At 51.1% G+C, this 20718-nt stretch overlaps 1 protein-coding gene across 1 annotated transcript in view; it reads right to left on the bottom strand.

The window, feature by feature from the left end:
* Positions 1-398: 398 nt before the first annotated feature.
* The window catches only part of CD9 (CD9 molecule), a 39532-nt gene continuing 19212 nt past the window's right edge, over positions 399-20718 (bottom strand). Inside the window, exons 2-8 of the mRNA XM_003942175.4 lie at positions 13364-13472; positions 5880-5977; positions 5069-5143; positions 3196-3294; positions 2962-3051; positions 2256-2339; positions 399-872 (exon numbers count right to left, since the gene is read on the bottom strand). Coding sequence (XP_003942224.1) covers positions 807-872; positions 2256-2339; positions 2962-3051; positions 3196-3294; positions 5069-5143; positions 5880-5977; positions 13364-13472 — 621 coding nt within the window. The 3' untranslated portion in view covers positions 399-806. The remainder of the gene's footprint in view (positions 873-2255; positions 2340-2961; positions 3052-3195; positions 3295-5068; positions 5144-5879; positions 5978-13363; positions 13473-20718) is intronic.

The following is a 20718-nucleotide window of genomic DNA, read 5'->3' as shown; positions in this document are numbered from 1 at the left end:
TGGTGCAGACACACCCATTTATTCATTCAACCAACAAATAGTAACGGATAAAAAATACCGAGGACTGCTATGCACCAGACACTAGGTACTAGGTAGTGAATAAAACAAAGTTCCTGCCACCATGGTGTGACCTGTGCTGTCACATCCCCAAGACACGCCACATTGCTGAAGGAGCATCTACGGACCAGGTGCTGATGCTGACTCTTCTGTTAACATCTGTGTGACTTTGGATTGGAATCCCTTAATCTCTCCACGTCTAGATTTCTTCGTTAGTAAATGGGGTGAGCAACCTCCCAGTCTACTTCTCATATAAATGCAGGTGGAATTAATAGCAGTTGAAAGATATTTGCAAACCAAATAGCTCTCAAAATAACTAAAGGAAACAAAAACCAGTCCAGGACATTGTCGTAATTTTTTATTATGTATCAAATTGTCTTCAATATAAGTTACAACCTGATTAAAGTTGATCGACATTTTTATCTATTTAAAGACAAAAAAATTCTTTTATGTACAATATCTTGTCTAGAGTCTAGCAAATATAGTACCTTTCATTGCAGGATTTCTGCTTAACATAACAAGCAAAAAGAAACAACTGAAAAAATATAAACCAAAGCAAACCAACCCCCGCTTCAACTACAAATGTCAATATTGAATGAAGCATTAAGAGACAAACATGAAATAACTTTAGCTTTTGTCTAGAAATGCAGAATGAATAGTAAAGTTAGTGGCAAAAACAAAAAAATGAGAAACAAAAATCCCAACAATCTTCATGGGTAAACTTCCCTGCTCAGGGGTGTAAGCTGACTCTAGACCATCTCGCGGTTCCTGCGGATAGCACAGCATAAGATCATACTGAAGATCATGCCAAATATCTAGGAGAGAGGAAGAAGCATGAGGATCAGAGTGGTTTTATCTGAAGGAAGGCTGAGGGAAAGGGAGAGACATGGGTCACCCAGTCCAAGACAAATGACAAGGAGAATGGCATCCAGGAGGCCAAATGACTTAGAGGGTACTGAAGTGGGAGAGAAGCAGGCCAGGTAACGAGAAGGATGCGGGATGTGAAGGATCTGGGGCGCCGGCAGTTAGCTGCACAAGCATCTTCCTTGGAGAACTTTCGGGGGGCGGGGGACAAGTAAGCTCAGAGCCAAATTTAATGCTCAAATTCCAGGCTTTCCTATAGTCCACACAGGATAGAACTTTTGTATCTGTCTTTGGGTGTGTGTATTCAATATTCTATTCTATTTTTATTTATTTATTTATTTTTAGACAGAGTCTTGCTCTGTCACCCAGGCTGGAGTGCAATGGCGCGATCTTGGCTCACTGCAACCTCTGCCTCCTGTGTTCAAATGATTCTCCAGCCTGGCCAACATGGTGAAACTCTGTCTCTACTGAAAATGCAAATATCAGCTGGGCGTGGTGGCATGCCCTTGTAGTGTCAGCTACTTGGAAGGCTGAGGCTGGAGAATTGCTTGAACCCAGGAGGCAGAGGTTGCAGTGAGTCAAGATTGCTCCATTGCACTCCAGCCTGGGCAACAAGAGCAAAACTCCATCTCAAAGAAAAACAAGAAGGTATTATTTTATCTTTTACTGAAAGGTGCTTCATGCCTTTCTTAGATGCCAGTGAAGGGTGCAAATAACCACCAAGAAAAGAGGCGGTTCTCTTTTTGGGGGCTGTCTGGCAAGGGGGCAGAGGTGGACAGGGGTGGAGGAAGACTCCGTGAGCCAGGCCGTCCCAGTGAGGGCCGTGTTCCATCTGGGGCTCTCCCTCATGGGGAGAGAGGGCATGACCCCAAGGAACCTGGTTGGCCCTTGATGGTTTCTAGTGGCTGATTAGCAAGAGACCGCCTTCTGGCTGCCCATTTTCAGATGCTCCTCAAGAAATGGAACAAATCCCATGCCGGTAGCCTCTAGTGAAGTACTTTCTTAGGGAGAAGAACAGCATGTGCGTGAGGAGACATGCTCTGAGGACTAGCAGCGCCAGCACTGCCACCCATGTGCCCTGAACCTTAATGGCTGAGAGAGTCGACTCTGGAGAAACCCAGGAGGAACCCTGGATACTCCACTCAGGAGGTGAGGGGCTTTCATCAGCACATCGGCCTGTCTCTCCATTCCCTAGTGGGAAAATGGAAATACTAAGAGCATGAGGACAAAGTTAGTTGACAAATGCATAGACCGTGACGGTGTCTGAGCAGAGCATGGGCTGAATCAATGTTAACTCTTCAGCCCCCCTCCTGGGACGACGTCCCGCCACTCACCATGACCACGGCAATGCCGATGCCCACTGCACCGATGATGTGGAATTTACTGTCGAAGACCTCTCTGATGGCATCAGGACAGGACTTGGGAGAAAAACCAAGGCCTGGGTCACACACGATCCCTGCTCCCCAGGCACCTCCTTCCTCCCACGGCACCCGTCTCACCCAGGAGAACTGGCGGACAGAGGGTGGGCTGGGGACAGGAGTGTTCAGGGATAAGAGATGTTCTGGCTGGTGGACGGAAAGAGGAACAAAGGGATGGTTCTGCTGGTGGATCCCTAAAATCTGGGCAGGACATCAGGGAAGGAGGTGGGACAGGCTCTGCTTGGGGATCTATTTCTGATCTGATTGTAAGGCCATTTTTATCATTCTGGAGTTGGACATTAACTCCAGCTTGCAGGCAGGAGCTACTGACAAAGTCAGAGAGGGAGTCCAAGACTCAGAAGCAAGCCTGCCTGCGACAGCTTCGGGGCTGGCAGCAGGGGCTGGTGCCAGAGCACTGGTCGTCCCCCTGGTCCGGCCTCTGTTTTATTGCCCTTCAGTAAACAGAGGGCCCAAAGTAGAGGAGAAAGAGATGGGTGTTCTGGGACCTTTTCACAGACAGACTGGGTATTTCCGAAGCAGCAACTGGCTGCTGTCACCTTTATGCTTGCAGGGTTTGCCCAGAGCAATGGGCAGGGGCACCAGGATATTGCTCTGAGTTTACCTTCGTGGTGATGGTTTCGAGTACTTCTTTCTTGGGGCAGATGTCCAAGATAAACTGCTCCACGCCTCCAGCCACACCACAGCAGTTCAACTGCAGCAAGAAGGCAGGGATGGGGATGAGAGGAACACATTTTAAAAGATTAGAGTGTTTGCACTGGTCTGGTGCAGTCAGTACCCTGTGTGCGGGCATATTCCGGAGAGAGCGCAGGTGGGTGTGTTTGCCAGGGTGACATACCGCGTAGTGGATGGCTTTCAGAGTTTCCCGCTGGGGCTCATCCTTGGTCTTCAGCTTGTTGTAGGTGTCCTTGTAAAACTCCTGGATTTCCTTAATCACCTACAATGGGCAGACCAGAGAGGGGCAGAGACGGCATTTTAACATCTTTCTCCATGAACAAATGTTACCCGTTCCACCTTGTTCTCTCCCTTTAAGCTCTCAGCCACCAGACGCCTGTGGTTGGACAACGTCACTGGACAGATGGCTAGCAAGGCCTTCGGGCACTTCCCATCTCTTCCCACATCCTGCAGAAACTCGCTCTGGCCGCTTCTCCCTGTCTCTTACACTTGGGTCAGTCCTTCAGCTCTATTGGCTCCTAAAATGAATCTCTGTGATCCTAGCCGGGTACCGTGGCTCACGCCTGTAATACCAGCACTTTGGGAGTCTGAGGCAGGCGGATCACCTGAGGTCGGGAGTTCGAGAATTTCTACAATCTAAAGGATAATAATAATTTAAAAACTACTCCTGACTTGACTATTTTCTCAGGCTTCCTTCTTTTTCTCTCCACTTGCATGACTTTGGAAATTACTAAACCTCTCTCTGTACAGCAGTTTCCACATTTGTCCCTACGGCTCATAGATTATTATGAGAATTTAAATGAGATATTGCATATTAAGTCTTTACCATTAGATCCAGTAAAGAGTAAATCTGGAGGATGCGTCAGCTACTGTATTATAATATAGGGGATATATTATTATGTGCCTGCACCTGGTGCATCCCAACTTAATGTATGTCTGCACCTCTGATGCACACCCACATCCAATGAACAGACCAACAGCCAGTATTTTTCCTTCAGCAGCTTTCTGACGTTTTCACAATGATCCCTTCCTATTTCTATGGCTGTTGCTTTCATCGCTTGAATACATGTTTTTTTAAACAGAGTTTGCTCGGCTGCTCTGCAGGTAGTGGAATATCTCAATGGATTGTCCAGTCAGTTCCAGATGGAAGTCCTTGTTCCACTCTTCCCCTGCTTCTCACTGCTGCGCTAGGCTAGTCTTAAGAACCAAACAAAATAATAGCGTTCCTGCCTCCAGCATCTCTCTTCCTTCCCGCTTCTTGCTAAACGTTGACAAGGTAGCCCTTCTGAAAGCACTACTCTGATATGGCCCATGCTGGTCCAGAACTCTGCAGGGCTCCGCCTGGAAGCCCGGGTTCAGCCATGCTCAGCCCCTTTGGCTCCAAGTCTCCTGCCTCCACTAACTTTCCTCCTGAACGCATCTCTCATTCAAGGTTTAGTTCACTACTCCCTTCTCTAAGAAGCCAGAAGAGATTCCGTCACCTTTTCAAAGCCCATAATACTTTGGCTATAAATCACCTTGATGACCACTTCGGCAGTTGCATGTCTTTTTCCTATACTAGATGGCCAAGCCTCTGGAAGTGGGGCCCATAGTTCAAACATCTGTGGACCCTGCACAGGCTTGGGGACAGCACGTGGCTCATGGGGGCAGCACTTGAACACGTATTTGTAAATGAGAGGAGGAGGCGAGAGTTTCCAGCCCACAGAAAGCCTGTATTTCCTGAGTAATCTTTCTAAGAGTCGTGGGGAAGGGCTGCTGAGGTGTGAGACGGACGGAAAGACACACACGCAAGCCCAGCGAGTCATTCCTGAACATCTATGAGCCAGCACCACAGCTGGCACAATCCTGCACAGGGCAGTAAGCATGCTGACAGTCCCTGCCCCGAGGGGGGCACATTCACTGGCACGTGATGAGATAAGGGGCCTGGTCAACAGCTGAAAGCTGAACAAAGTGCCCAGCCAGGACCTGCCCCCTGCTGCACTGTCTCCCATCCCCCAACTCCCAAACCCAAGAGATCTCATGGAAAAAAAACCTACGTCATCCTTGTGGGAATATCCCCAGATGGCCGCGGCGATTTCAATGGCGAATATCACCAAGAGGAAGCCGAAGAACTGGAAGGCAATGAGGGGATGGGGTGAGGCACAGTCCCAGCCCACCAGCCAGGAAAATTGAAGGGTATTTTGGGACGAGGAAGAAGGACAACTCCCTGGGGAACCGGTATCTGGTGGCGCAAATGAACAGCCTTGAAGGGGCAGGGAGGAAGTTCGCAGAACAGGCAGTTAACCGAGGAGAGGGCAGAGGCCACCGTGAGGCCAGGTGCTTGGGCGGGAGGAAAAAGCTGAGCACAGCCAAGCCCAGAACTAGCATTTACGAGGTGTTGGTTAAGAGTCGGGGAGCAGGAAACTGCCACTGCTCACAAAAGCCACAGAGATTTGGGGACATAAAGGGAATGAATCCACTCCATGGAGTCTGGAAAAGACTGAAACAGATTCTGAAACAAAGAGAAGGCAAAGGTACCTGTGGATTCAGGGGAAAAAAGCAAACGTGGTCCTCGAGAAAAGGAGAAACAAAGTCCTTGTAGCTGCCCAGGGGAAGCAATAAAGTAGGCTCCAGAAAGGAAGAGGGGTGATGCCCCACACTGGGGAGGGGCCCGGGCTGAGGACAGTGTGGCTGCCTGGCCAAGTGGCTCAGGGGGCCTGGAGCGAGGAACACTGGGGAGGCTGAGGACAGCTCATGGCTTCTGGGTACCTTCTTGGCTCCATCCCCGTCCATCTGTTCTGTGGGTCTGGGTCTGGGTCTACTGAGGTTTGGGCGGTGGGGGTCAGGGTGGCTGGCGGGGATACTCACCAGTCCCAGCATGCACTGGGACTCCTGCACAGCCCCGCAGCAGCCCAGGAAGCCCACCAGCATCATGAGGGCGCCGGCTCCGATCAGAATATAGACTCCTGCGGGAGGACACGGGAAGCACACACGCGTGGAGACACCAGCTCAGAGGCCGGGGCGTCTCAGGCGATTCCTGGTTTCCTCTGCCTAACTCCCGCCTCCCCTTTCTTAGTCCCCTCATCCCAGGGAAGAAGTTCCCTTTCCTTAAAATACAGCCTCCCCTTCTGCCTCTGCCCCTAGGTCTCCTTCCCACCAGACTCTCTTCCGTGACTCGGCTTCACCAGGCCTATCCTCCTACCTAACCCTCACCCCTTCTGGAAGGCGCCCATCAGCCCTCAACCCAGGACAGAGAACATCCATGGGAACTCCCACATTCGGAACGCAAACTGGTCCAGTCTGTCAGCTCTTTCCAGCAAGATGGACCCACTCGAGCTAATCAGCACAGAGCAGGCACACTCGGCTACCTTCTGGGACTCTGCCTTATAGAGGATGCTGTCAGAGCAGATTTCCAGTAGGAAGGGGCTGTGCACACCTAGGCACTCCCCCTACCCTGGGGGGCACCAACTCTGCCTGTTCCCAGAAGGGAGCCCTCCCTGCCCTGCTGCTGGGTGGCAGTTAGGCACACACAGTCAGGAATACCCAAAGCCACCTCTTGGCAAAGGTTCAATACCTGACTCTAGTGCAAAGGACACAGATCTGGGTGTCAGAAGACCCTTCTTTGGGTCCTAACACTGCTGCTAACTGCTGTGTGACCTTGAGTACGGCATTTTCCCTCTCGGGCCCTCAATTTCCTTACCAGTAAAATTAAAGTGGTATGTGGCTGGCAATTTCAAAAGATCTCTGTAGCATGCTAACGAGATCTTACAGCTGCAACTCAGTTACTCCAGGTTAAGGGTGAAGAGGCTCCTCCTTGCTAAGGAGAGGGTGAATGACACCATTACTAAGCCCTTGATTTGAGCGGCCGAAGGGAAGGAGGTGGGAGAGGGGCAGTGACTTCTAGGACTTTTGCCCAAACCCAGAACAGTGCAAATTCCTGGGACAGGAGCTCAGTGGAGCAGGAGGCCAGCCCATTCACTCCACAGCCCACCAAGGCCCAGAGGGGCGACCTCACAATTATGTTCCTGAGAAGCCACAGCTGCCCTGCAGGGACTTTTCCTTCAGTCAGCACCCTACACCGGTCCCCGGGGAAAACCAGCAGAGACGTCGCCATGCCTCCCTGTTCTTGCAGGCATATTCTGTCTAGCCTTGGGAGAGGCTGCTGTCATGTGTCGAGAGTACCAGCTCTGAAGCCCAGATGCCTCAGTTTGGAGGCTAGCTCTGTGACTCCTCTCTGTGAAACAGTTTTCTTTCTGTAAAACAGGAGTAGCAATAATGCCTACTTCTAGGACTGCTGTGATATAATCCACATACACACAACAAATGCCAGCTGCTGTTACTCTCAGTTACACGGAGCACGAGTAACCATCATTAGTAACCACCACAGTGAATTTTAACCTGCTGCTGTCTCCTCACTTCTATTCTCCTTTAGTTGGGACCAGGGAGAGTTCCTTGAAGTAGGGGCTGAAAATGTGTATGTGTGTGTGTGTGTGTGTGTGTGTGTGTGTGAGATATTGTGTGTGTGTGTGAAAGTGTGTGTGTGAGATTGTGTGTGCGCGCGCACGCACGAAAGTGTGAGATTGTGTGTGAAAGTGTATGTGAGACTGTGTGTGATTGTGTGAGTGCATGTGATTGTGTGTGAAAGTGTATGTGAGACTGTGTGATTGTGTGTGAGTGCGTGATTGTGTGTGAGATTGTGTGTGAGTGTGTGTGTGATTGTGTGTGAAAGTGTGTGATTGTGTGTGTGAAAGTGTGTGTGTGATTGTGAACGTGTGTGATTGTATGTGAGATTGTGTGAGAATGTATGTGTGTGAAAGTGTGTGTGTGAGATTGTGTGTGAGATTGTGTGCGAGTGTGTGTGTGAAAGTGTATGTGTGATTGTGTGTGTGAAAGTGTGTTTGTGTGTATGTGAGAGAATGTATGATTGTGTGAGAATGTGTGAGAGATTGTGTGTGTGTGAGTGTGTGTGTGAGTGTGTGTGTGAAAGTGTGTGTGATTGAGTGTGTGTGATTGTGTGTGTGTGAAAGTGTGTGAGATTGTGTCTGTGTGACTGTGTGTGAAAGTGTATGAGATTGTGTGTGTGTGCGAATGTGTGTGAGAGAGATTGTGTGTGAGTGTGTGTGTGTGAGAGAGAGTGTGTGTGTGTGTGTCTGTGATGTTTCCCCACAATACACAGCAGGACACTCGATGAGAAGCTCGGCAGGTGACACACTGACTTCACTGTCCCACATCTGCACCGAGCAGGGCTGAGGCTTTGCAGGCAACAAACCATGCAGTCTGCCCACAGCTGAGGCTCACGGGCAGCACAGAGCAGAATGCACACAGAGAGCGTTTGTGCCTCTCCCTTCTCCCCCACATCCGTCGTGAGGTCAAGTCACGTGGGGTTACTGGCAAACCCCATGTTGCATGAATATGGGTATTGTTCTTGTGCATGCCTGGCCCAGACTGGGCAAGGGGACAAATGTAGCTTGTCCTCAAGTCAGGTCGCATCTTCCTAGGCAGTCAAACACTGTGGGGCCACAGGCTCGGCTTGGGGAGGCTGTGCAGCCCCACGCATGGGGCACTGGGTAAGAGGGCGGCCTCCTTCAGTTCTCTCCCATGGGGACAGTGGAAAGGCCCCAGTTTCTCCCCATCTCAAGGTGGCAAGACAAGGAAGGATGAGGTCATTCCTTTGAGCTCCACAGCAGGGGCTGAATAAACAGGAGGTATTAAGAGATCGAAAGGATTTACAGGCCCATGAAATAGAGCGGAGGGGAATGAACAGGCAGACATGTTTTCTCTAAGTCCAGATCGCAGATCATGAGCCTGGTGACCTGCAGAGGCTATGGGAGTTGGATAAGCTGCAAGTGAGCTACTAAAGGGAAAAGCATTTCCCATGCAGAGAGAGGGAACATTCTCCTAATGGGCCTCCTGGTTAATATTAAATATTCATGATAGGGCTCAGCAGAGGAAGATTTTAAGATCAAGGGTTTTGTGGGCTTTAAATCTTGCGTGGATGGCCACACATCTGCAGTGCCTCGCTTTAGCCCTCTCTAGTCGAGGGGAAGAGAAGCCATTCCCTGGTGACTGTTCTTGGGGACTGAGCGGCAGCTGGCACGCTTTAGCGTGGCTCATCTGAAAGCAGGCCCCACGGAAGTCACAGAACCACCGAGGGCTTGGGCTGCTTTTGAAAAGGGCTGCTCAGGGCCTTTGGAAAGGCCACTCATTGCTTACCCCCAAAGCTCGTTAGCCAAGGCTGGTGATGATAAATGACAAAGTGTTCCCCCTTATAAAACAAGTGAATGTCAGCTTGCTGTCTGAGTCATGGAAAAAGTTATCCATCACAGAGCCTTCTCTAGGATTACTGTATCAATTTGCTTAAGGGTTGTTTATTCTTTTTTCAGGCTGACATTACAGGCCTAGCAAAAAAAAAAAAAAAAAAAAAAAAAAGAAAAAGAAAAAAGAAAGAAAAAAAGGCTGGTGTCGCAGCAGTAGCATATGCCAGGGTGTCCTTTACACAAGAAAGGGAACAGTGTTTTTTACTGTTCATCAGGGCTCTTGGCTTAGGCCAGGGAGAGGGCAGAGCAGGCTCCCGTCCCTACCCCAGCTCCATCTTGCAAACAGCACTCCCCACACCTGTTTGCGTGAAGGAGAACAGAATCCGGTAGGGCCTCTGGACTCCAATAAAAGTTTATTATATTCAAATAACTCCATCAGGTGTTCAAAGGAGCCCTACCTCTGCCCTCACTGGTTCTGTCTTGGTTCCCCGCCCTTCCGTGTTCACGGGAATAAGTGTCACAGTGGAATTCCATTTGCTACATGATTTACTTCTCTGCCCCAGAGGACAGTGGGTGTGTAAGCTGTGCCAGTTTCAGGAGGGAGAAAATGAAGCCCACAGCAACAAACAGAACTGCTGCAGGTCACAAGCCAGGATGGCGAAGCAAGCTTACTGAGGGCAAGCATTGCGTGTTCTGAAAATCACCAGGCACCTCATCATGGATAGGGGGGCTGGCTGAGGGATGGGGGGGGCATTTATGGCCTCTGGCTGAAGACCCCCAGATGCCCTCATTCAGCAGCCATCGTTCTGGAGGGACACCAGGGACCTGGGAAGGGCTGCTGGCCTGGGACCAAGAAAATGAAGTTCCCCAGCATGACTGCAGCCTGGGATTAGGGATCCTGCTGACGGGCTGAATCTCCAGGCCTGGACTGCAGAGAAGGCCCATATAAGGCTGTTCTGGACTCACCACAGGCTGTTCCGAATGTTGGAAAGGTTTTCACTTGCTTTTCTGCCTGGTTATATTCTCTCTCTACTTTGTAAGCTGTGGCGCCCCTGGAGAAAAGACACCCCTGGGCTGTTCAGGTTTTCTGAAAAGTCAAATGCATGGTCAGGCTGGCCTGTGGGTTGCCCTGCAGAGAGTTGATGGCCCAGTGCAAGGACAGTCATCCCATGGCATTAGGAAAAGCAGCCAGGATGTGGCTGGCACTCCAAGCTCATGCGCTGGGAGAAGGGTTCTGGGCCGATATAGAAGGCAGGTCTCACACCCTCGTGGGGAAGGGGACACAGAGCCACGCCTCCCTGGCCCTTTGCCCACAGACCACGATTATTATTTCCTAAAGCATTCAGTGAAGTTCAGGGCAGAGCCCAGACCCAAGCAGTGTCCAGGAGTGGGCAGTGAGATGGAGTCTCGCTCTGTCGCCCAGGCTAGAGTGCAGTGGCATGATCTCAGTTCACTGCAACCTCTGCGTCCTGGGTTCAAGAGATTCTTGTGCCTCAGCCTCCCGAGTAGCTGGGATTAGAGGCATGCACCACCACACCCAGTGAATTTTTGCATTTTTAGTAGAGATGGGGTTTTGCCATGTTGGCCAGGCTGGTCTCGAACTCCTGACCTCAGATGATCTGCCTGCCTCGGCCTCCCAAAGTGCTGGAGGTTGAGGTGGGAGGATCATCTGATGTAAAGAGTGAGCCACTGTGCCCAGCCTCAGTGCTGCTGTTCTAACATCACTTGCATTATCCCCCTTGCCTGCGCTTCCGCGAGCAGAATGAAGTCTTCAGAACTCCGCTCTTTTCCCAGGACCGGGTGTAGCTGCAAAGGATCTGTATTTCTCTGGCAGAAATAAATGGACAGCGGCTCTTAGGCTCCAACTAGGGGATCTGTGTCTCTTTGGGGCTGTGCCTTCAAATCACCCTCCTGGTCACTTCACGTAGGACCACTGGCCACCAGGGGGGCCTTGCAGTGACCCGCAGGACCTGAGTTCTGTGACGTTCCCAGAGGTGAGCCCCAGCTCCTCCAACGGTGCTCATTACTCTCCTGCCACCCTGTGGCTTTCCCACCTGTCAGCTGCTGGCTGGACCACTGATGCAGGGGTTTCTCTCCCCGACTACAAGTTGGGTGAAGTTAAAGGGCCAGGAGAGCCCCACCCCATCCCTGCTAATGGGGCACATTCAGCCAGTATACACCTTTCCATTCCTACAGAGGGAGACCCCACAACCTGGCACAGACAGTCCAAAGAGCAGCTCTTTTAGCCCTGGGTTCAAATCCTGACCCGGCCTCTTGAGGGAATATGAGCTTAGACAAGTTATTTAAGCTCTCTAGGCCTCGGCTCCTGTACCTAGGAGATGGGAATCATTTCATACTCCTTGCAGAGTTAAGGGGATTAAATTATATAACAATACACACAAGGCAATGAATGACACACAAAGAAGGGGGCTGGAAAATGTTAGTGTCTTCCTCTCTTATCCGTGAGATTTTTCCCTCCCACATCTAAAAATATGTAGAATCAGCCATAGAGGCTTTGGGTAACAGAAAAGAAAAAGCGGGTTGTTGGAAGCAGCTGGGACAAGGGAGGACTGAGTCTCTCTTCAGAGGCACATGTGGCGGCCATGGGCGGCTTTTGCTTGGGAAAGCGGGCCTGCCTGTGCCTGGCCCTGCGGCAGACCTGCTGCCCCCACGCAGGGCTCCCTTCTGGCATGTGGCGTGGAGCGTGCAGGGTCTTCCCCAGGCCCTGCACCGCCTCCTCCCTCCTGCTCTGCAGGACAGCATTCCAAGTCTGCCACAGACTCGAAAAAATGCTCTGTTGCTAAAACAAGTCAGGGCGCTATAGAAACCTGTTCCCTAAAAACTCTCTGTGTGTGTGTGTAGTTTTTTTTTAAACATACATTGTGCTTTCTCTCACTTTCTTTCTGACAATAGACAGACACACCCCAAAACACTCCAGGTAACAACAAAAGGCGATAAACCAGCAAAACTATCCACAGGGCTCAAATGTTATGCAATCAAATGAGCTGTTTCTCAAGACTCTCCCTGCCCGGTTCAAGAGGTGGGGAAGGGAAGGGAAGGGAAGGGAAGGGAAGGTCCGCACGGCTGGCCAGCCTTGCTTCTCCCTGAGGGACTAAGAGATAACTGTTTTCTCCCTCCTTTGTAAAAATAACTTTTTTGGTGGGTGGGAAGGAAGTGGCCAAACTTACACTTTGAGCCTGACGACATGTCAGCATCGTCCTAAAAATAGGAGGTTTCCTTTGTTCATCACAAACGAAAACTTTCCTACCTCCAAGCCAGGCAGGGTACAGCCACAGAGTCTGAATTCACACAGACGCGGGCGACTGCACTTGGCAGGCACCGGGCTCCCCCCTCCTCTGCAGGGAGCTTTGACGTGGTGATACGGCAATGAGACGGACAGAATGGTGCTAGCCAGGCTGCCAAGAAGCCTGAGTGTAGAAAGAAACCTGCCAAGTCCGTTCATGTTCAGAGGATCCCAGGCAGGCTTAAACTGGAAGCCTTTTCCCCAAAGCAAAAGACGCTTCAAAAACAAATAAAACTAAACGTCACGGCATTTACCCCAGTACCAAGGGTCCAAAGGGCTGGGCAGAGTCCCTTCTAGTCTCTCCCGCTGCTGCTGTGTTTTCCAGGAGGCTGATGTTTTCCTGAGTCTCAGAGTCCCTATCTGAACAGTGGCGAGGACAGTCATCTATATATCTTCTTCTAGCACTGCAGATCCCCAGGACAAAGCTTTTTGAATTAAGAAAACGATGCAGGTTAAGAAGACGTATTAAAAGAGAGTATCAGAGATGAGAACAGAGGTTCGTAAACCCTCAAGAATGGGTGCAACTTTGGCAGAGCCAACATCACATCAGAAAACTGTCAACACGCCCGACTTGGCCATCAGGAAAAGAAACCACATCAGTTAAATGCAAATTCATAGGCACGATGACACACACACAAACTGCACAACTTGAAAGGGACACGACTGGCCAGCGTGGCCAGACGGAAGTCTTTCCCAAGCCCAAGTCCCTGGGTCAACATGGGGTCTCCAAAAGTTGGAGGAACTTTGTTAGAGGCAGAGTCTGAATTCACTGAGCCTTCCCCGCCCCTCACCTGTGTAGAAGCTGGAATTATTATTATTGGTTTCTTGCTCAAAGATGCTCTTGGTCTGAGAGTCGAATCGGAGCCATAGTCCGATGGCAAGGACGGCAATCCCGGCAAGCTGCAAGACACACAAGACGTCAGCATTAATTCTGGCTGCCAGGGACAACGCGGTCCCCGCACGCTGAAGGGTGAGACTGGCAAAGGGCCATGTGACCACCCTTGGTCTCTGTCCCTCACGTACCAATGGCATTGGTAGTTGTAAATGCCATTGTGGGGCGTGCTTGATTAATTCAGGTACTAAAAATACCAGCAAGTGAGGAATAAACAGTGACCCACCTGCGCCCATTGGCCAAAGGGGTACTTTATCGCCAACAGAACACTACACAGCAGTGAAAACGAGTAATTCTGGCTACATGCCACATCATGAGTGCATCTCACAATGCTAAACCAAAGAAACCAGAGCCACAGGAACACATGCAATATACGATTCCATGTAGCTAAAAATCCCTGTGCTGTTTAGGGATGCACACAGAGGCAGATGCTTCCATGTACCTATAAATGACAAAGGAAAAGCACTGTCATCATCGGGTGAGCGGTGACGTTCAGGTGGAGGAGGAGATTATGCTCAGGGAGGTGGCACGTGGCCGCGGGTGTCGCATTCTAACTGTTGACCTGGGTGATATTCACCCACATGCACCAGAACGGGCAGCTGCAATGTCCCTGGAGACCCGCTGCGCAGTAAATGACATGTCAGGCCTCCGCATGCTGGCACCGCTGAACTAGATGCTGTGCAGGAGGCCTCCTGCCAAGTCGCCCCAGTGCCAGCTGAGCTCCCTCGTCGTTGCCCGTACCAGGGCTTGCCGGGGGAGTGACTCACAGGCCTCCAGTGTTGTAGCCGGCTAGACACAGGAGTGGGTGGGCCCAGGTTTGCTGGTCCACCCTCCTCAGCAGAGGCACCCTTATGTCAGAGCCTGCTTGTCAGGAACCTTGGTTCTAGGCTCCAGGAGCTGGTTATAGTCCATGGTGTGGACAGGCCTCTCTTCCTTTCCTTCCTTTCTCCTCTCCTTTCCCTCACAATACGGCAGTGAGCGTGAGCGTGTTGGGTGGACAGCGGACGTGACAACACTGGGAAGGGCTACCCCAGATCTCAGCCTGCAGCACTCACAACCTCCCTTCCCCTCCTGGAGCGTAGGTGGATTTGCTCCTACCAGGGAGGTGTGTTTCCGCCATGAGGGAATGCAGAGTTTGCCTTCACATTCTATTGCTTCAGTGTTCCCATCTGCAAAGCAGGGATTGTAAGATGTGGCTCTCCCCTTCCTGTTAGGGATGTATGGCTAAAGAATAAAGAAGATGCTGGCCAGGCGCGGTGGCTCATGCCTGTAATCCCAGCACTTTGGGGGGCCAAAGTGGGTGGATCACAAGGTCAGGAGTTCGAGACCAGCCTGACCAACATGGTGAAACCCTGTCTCTACTAAAAATACAAAAATTAGCCGGGTGTGGTGGCCCGTGCCTATAATCCCAGCTACTCGGGAGGCTGAGGCAGGAAAATCGCTTGAACCCGGGAGGCAGAGGTTGTAGTGAGCTGAGATCACGCCACTGTACTCCAGCCTGGGCGACAGAGTAAGACCCTGTCTCAAATAAATAAATAAATAAATAAATAAATAAATAAATAAAGGAGTTAATATCAGAAGTGTCTCTGCCTCTGAAGAGGGAGGTACGAAATGGGCTCTGGGAGAACCACCTCACTTTACCAGCACGAAGCCCCACCAGCCCGGCACTCCCACCCTCTTCTCAGCCTCTCAGCCCCACCTCAGGGCAGGCAGCTTCTAACACTGGTAAGGACTGCACGACGCCACAGGCCCCATGGCTGGACTAGGCAGAGGAGAAAAACTCACAAAGGCACACGAATTTTAGAGTTAAAATGAACTGGAGAGCTCTGAGTTCAAACACAGCTCTGGTCTGGTTTTCCTTCTTTTTTTTTTGAGACGGAGTTTCGCTCTTGTTACCCAGGCTGGAGTGCAATGGCGCCATCTCGGCCCACCGCAACCTCCGCCTCCTGGGCTCAGGCAATTCTCCTGCCTCAGCCTCCTGAGTAGCTGGGATTACAGGCACGCGCCACCATGCCCAGCTAATTTTTTGTATTTTTAGTAGAGATAGGGTTTCAGGATCGAGATGGGGTTTCCAGGATGGTCTCGATCTCTCGACGTCGTGATCCACCTGCCTCGGCCTCCCAAAGTGCTGGGATTACAGGCTTGAGCCACCGCGCCCGGCCTGGTTTTCCTTCTTAATAAAAGGCAGGCATGTGAGGGAGGGTCTCCTGGCCTAATCCACAGGCAACAGATCACTACTTGGCTGGGGAGAAGCGTGAGTCTCCGCTGTCCTGGACCCGGCAGGGTTCTTGCATTCAGACTGTGGGTTCCCAGGCCACCAGGAGCACCGCAGTTAGCTTAGGAGGGGAGGCAGGCCCTGCTGGGAGCATTCTGAGTAGAAGAGTCATGTGGCTCCGATCCACGTACGCAAGGGACTGGACAAGTACACACTGGGTGTGTCTTGACTCTGTGAGTGGCAAGCCCTGGCCTAGGTTCCCTGGGGTCCCTGAGCATTGAAAGTACAAACGTGATACTTTTCCTCCTTCCACCCTAACCCATGGAGGCCTAGTCAGACCCCTGGGAATGGAAGCCTGAGGCTGCTGGCCTCCTCCTGGACATGAAAGCGTTAACCTGAAAACTGTAGGCCGGAGCTCAGTTTTGGTCCATGTTTAGCCACAACCTGTTTCCCACGCTGGTCCTCCCTCTCTCCCTGTCTTGTTATGCTCTTGCTGGCATGGGGTCATAGAGAGACAGTGCTCATGACTGTCCTTTTTGCTGTAGGCTTGTGCTTACCGAGCAATTATCTCCAAATCATCTTATCTTCCCTGATGAGTGAAGTTAGGACCCTACCCCTTATCTGCTGGAAAACTCCTAAGTGAGTCGCAGAAAAGAGTGAAGACAATCCCAGGCCTGCCAAGGAACTGAGCTGTAAGATGAGGTAAAGTACACTGTACAGCAGCCTCTCAGGGCAGGAGCCGGGTCTCTCTGGGAATGTTCCATCGGGTGATGACAGGGTACCCCAGTGGAACCTCCAGGGGTAAGGCCCCTTCCATCTTAGAGAGAGCCCCAACGTCAAGGACCCTGAGCCAATATGCTCAGTCCAGTCGTTGATCCGGTCCGTGCGCACGGGTGGTAAAAAGATTCTGGTCTGGAAAACTGGGACCAGGAGACAAAAGGAAGCATCTCGGGTCTTACCTTGGCCAAGGGCCAGGCCGTGTCTAGAGTCGGGAGTCCCCCGAATTTGGACCCCACTTTAAACCTTACATCACGCTGCTTGGTTGTTAAACCTGCAACACTTCACTACAACCAGGAGGGAAAAGCAGCTGACTCTGGAAAAACGGAAAAAGCGTTCATAGATCTGTGTCTCGTATGCTTAACGACTCACAATAAGAGCGGGGAAAGGTTCAAGAGAAGAGGGAGGGCCAGGGGCAGGACTGGGAGCACTTGGCTCACAAAAATCAGGAGTGAACCCTGCTGCCTTTCTTGATCGAATGACTGAGCTAACCGGCCAGAGGGGATGCATTGTGAACCATTAGCTGCCCCATTTTCTGTAATACTGTTGGAGAAATTGCTCCAGTTGGCTGAGTCACAATGGCTTGGGGTCACACGGTCACAAAACACGTATTACCAGTGCCACCCAATAATGGCTTTTATGGTTGTCAGGCAGCGCTATCTAAGGAACGCTGAAGTATTTTCTAGGATAGCTCACTTTCTGGTGTGGCATAGAGGGGCTCCCCGGCCCTCATCCAGCTTTCACCCCAGCTGCTTTATTTTTTTAGAGAGGGTCTTGCTCTGTTGCCCAGGCTGGAGTGCAGTGGTGCAATCACAGCTCACTGCAACCTTGGACTCCTGGGCCCAAGCCATCCTCCCACTTCAGCTTCCTGAGTAGCTGGGATTAGAGGTGCATGCCCCCAATCCTGGCTCATATTTTAAACATGTTTTTAATTGTAGAGCCAGGGGTCTCACCATGTTGCTCAGGCTGGTCTTAAATCCCTGGCCTCAAGCAATCCTCCTGCCTCCGTGTCCCAAAGCACTGGGACTACAGGTGTGAGCCACTGTGCCCAGCTTCAGCTACTTTAATCGGAGGAGAAACTAAATGGGAGGGGCCAGCGGCAAGAAACAGAGAGAGCTTTAACCCTTAAAAGACGGCACCAAGTCAATTACTCAGGGACTCCAAAAAATGAGAATATAAGGGTCTGGGAGACCAAGGGGTCGATGGCTTCCTTCCAGGTTAATTAACAGCCATATGGCAGGCACGCTAATCACACAATCGCCTTGATGGCTGCCCCCCCTCCAGCCCACCATCACAGGGGCAGAGCGGGTTTGATGCGGATGCTCAGTGAGGCAGCGCCCTGTTCCCAGGGCTCTGGAGAGAGGATGGCAACCTGCAGTCTCCCCAGCTGGTGGGGCGGGGATGCAGGAGAGAGCCCAGAGCTTCTACTCCTGGCCGGAGGCCCTGCCCATGGTTTCCTCTTTTGTTTCCAAGAAAAGCCAAATGGAAACAGAAACATTCTGATTTTGCTGGGAAAAGCGAAAGCTCCTTTGCTATCTGGCCAAAAATGGTTCCATCCCTTTGAGAGGGCAGGGAGGAAAAGGGTAATTTTTTCCCATTGTTTTACTGGAAATTTCTTCATTTCTTCACCGGGGCTAGTTTTTTTCTTAGCAAACAATAGGCTCTGAGAGACACATGAGGTACACCTCATTTCAGCACAGTCTACAAAATGCTCGTCCAGGGCTTCTGAAAACCGTCAAGGTCATGGAAAACAAGGAGAGACAGAAACTGTCACAGACCAGAGAAGACTGAGGAGGTGTCCTGGACAGCACCCTGGAACAGAAGCAGGACGTTCCATGAAAAACGAGTGAAATCCGAGTAAGTCCGGAGCTCAGTTAACAGAAGGTACCAACGGTGGTTTCCGAGCTGTGACAAATGAAACATGGTAATATGAGACGGTACCATGGGGGAAACTGGGAGGAGGATGAACGAATTCTCTACACTATCTCTGCAACTTTTCTGCAGATCTAAAACACTCTAAAGCAGGCGTCCCCAAACTTTTTACACAGGGCGCCAGTTCACTGTCCCTCAGACCGTTGGAGGGCCGCCACATACTGTGCTCCTCTCACTGACCACCAATGAAAGAGGTGCCCCTTCCTGAAGTGCGGCGGGGGGCCGGATAAATGGCCTCAGGGGCCCACGGGCAGTAGTTTGGGGACGCCTGCTCTAAAGCAAAGGGTATAAAACAACAAAGAAGCAGGGGGGGGGGGGGCCTCTCTCTTTCAAAGCTTCCCATCTCCTTCAAGAACCGCTCCATTAATTCACCTCTTTCCTGACTCTGTAGGTGGTCTGCCTCTGCCACATTTTGACCTTTGCAAAGACACAGGCAGGTCTCCCTAACCTAAAAGTCCAAATAGAACAAAACCGGAAACAGAACCCTCTTTGTTCCTTCGGGGTGCTCTCTGCTTTCCTTTCGCCCCTGAGCTGGCAGCGTGACCACCTCCAAGTCCTCACTGGCTCGTCACTGCATCTCTCCCAACCCCAAAGGGGTCAACACATCTTAAGACTTCTGTGGCGCAGTGGCTCACGCCTGTAATCCCAGCTCTTTGGGAGGCCGAGGCGGGTGGATCACGAGGTCAAGAGATCGAGACCATCCTGGTCAACATGGTGAAACCCCGTCTCTACTAAAAATACAAAAAATTAGCTGGGCATGGTGGCGCGTGCCTGTAATCCCAGTTACTCGGGAGGCTGAGGCAGGAGAATTGCCTGAACCCAGGAGGCGGAGGTTGCGGTGAGCCGAGATCGTGCCATTGCACTCCAGCCTGGGTAACAAGAGCGAAACTCTGTCTCAAAAAAAAAAAAAAAAAAAAAAAAAAAAAAGACTTCTGTTGAATCCTCCTGTTTTGGGATCCTGCGGCAGCTGACACCACTGAACCCCCCACCCCCCACTCTTGATCTGCTCCTTAGATGGAACCTCTCCAAGTTTCCTGAGTTAAGCCTCCTGCCTTGCGCCTCTGCTCATGCAAAACCCTCCCCCTGGAATGCTGCAGCGGCCACCTAAGCCTCCTGCTCCCCCACCCATTTTCCCCCATTCCCCCCAGGCAAATGGCAAATGTAGTCCCTGAGCAAGCTGAGCACCTGAGCAGGACAGTGTCACCTCTGTCCTGTCCTCTCCAGCATCCGCGCTCCACACTCTCTGCCCTTCCTCTACCCGGGGCTTGCCTCCTGTCCCAGCAGAGCCCAAGCTCCTTGAGGTCCAGGCAACCTCTGAGTCATTCTTTTATCTCCTCTGCCCCATCCATGCTTTGGACAGATGGTCACTAGGAAATAATTACTCCATAAGTAAATTCAATGAATTCAGTGAAAGAGTATCTGGAGCCCACCTGGATCTCTTCTCCTGGGTCCTCTTCATTTGGACCAGCTTCCTTTCCCACCTGGAATTTTATCCAGATCCATCTTCTAATGTCTCACGAGTCAGAAACCACAAAGAACAATTATTTGCCCAGAGAAAATACTGCGGAAGACCCTGAAGGGAATATTTGGGGGATGACAACGATTTCCTTTTCTGTAGGTGAAGGGTGTCCCAACGTGACTTATGGGCGAATCCTGATACAGACTTTTGAAAAACAAAGTTTATAAAAAGCCCATGCAGGCCAGGTGTGGCGGCTCACGCCTGTATTCCCAGCACTTTGGGAGGCCGAGGAGGGCAGATTACTTGAGGTCAGGAGTTCAAGGTGAAACCCTGTGTCTACTAAAAATACAAAAATTAGTCAGGCGTGACAGCGAGTGCCTGTAATTCCAGCTACTCGGAGGCTGAGGCAGGAGAATCCCTTGAACCTGAGAGCCGGAGGTTGCAGTGAGCAGAGATTCGAGCCACTGCACTCCAGCCTGGGCAACAGAACGAGACTCCAACACACAAAAAAACCTACCAAAAAAAAAAAAACATAGGGGGCGCGGTGGCTCACGCCTGTAATCCCAGCACTTTGGGAGGCCGAGGTGGGTGGATCACGAGGTCAAGAGATCGAGACCATCCTGGTCAACATAGTGAAACCCCGTCTCTACTAAAAATACAAAAAATTAGCTGGCCATGGTGGCACATTCCTGTAATCCCAGCTACTCAGGAGGCTGAGGCATAAGAACTGCCTGAACCCAGGAGGCGGAGGTTGCAGTGAGACGAGATCGCGCCATTGCACTGCAGCCTGGGTAACAAGAGTGAAACTCTGTGTCAAAAACAAAAACAAAAACAAAAACAAAAACAAAAACAAAAACACCAAAACCCATGA

This window comes from Saimiri boliviensis, chromosome 7 (assembly GCF_048565385.1).
Source record: "Saimiri boliviensis isolate mSaiBol1 chromosome 7, mSaiBol1.pri, whole genome shotgun sequence".
Lineage (NCBI taxonomy): Eukaryota > Metazoa > Chordata > Mammalia > Primates > Cebidae > Saimiri > Saimiri boliviensis.
This window is presented reverse-complemented; position numbering and strand designations above follow the sequence as displayed.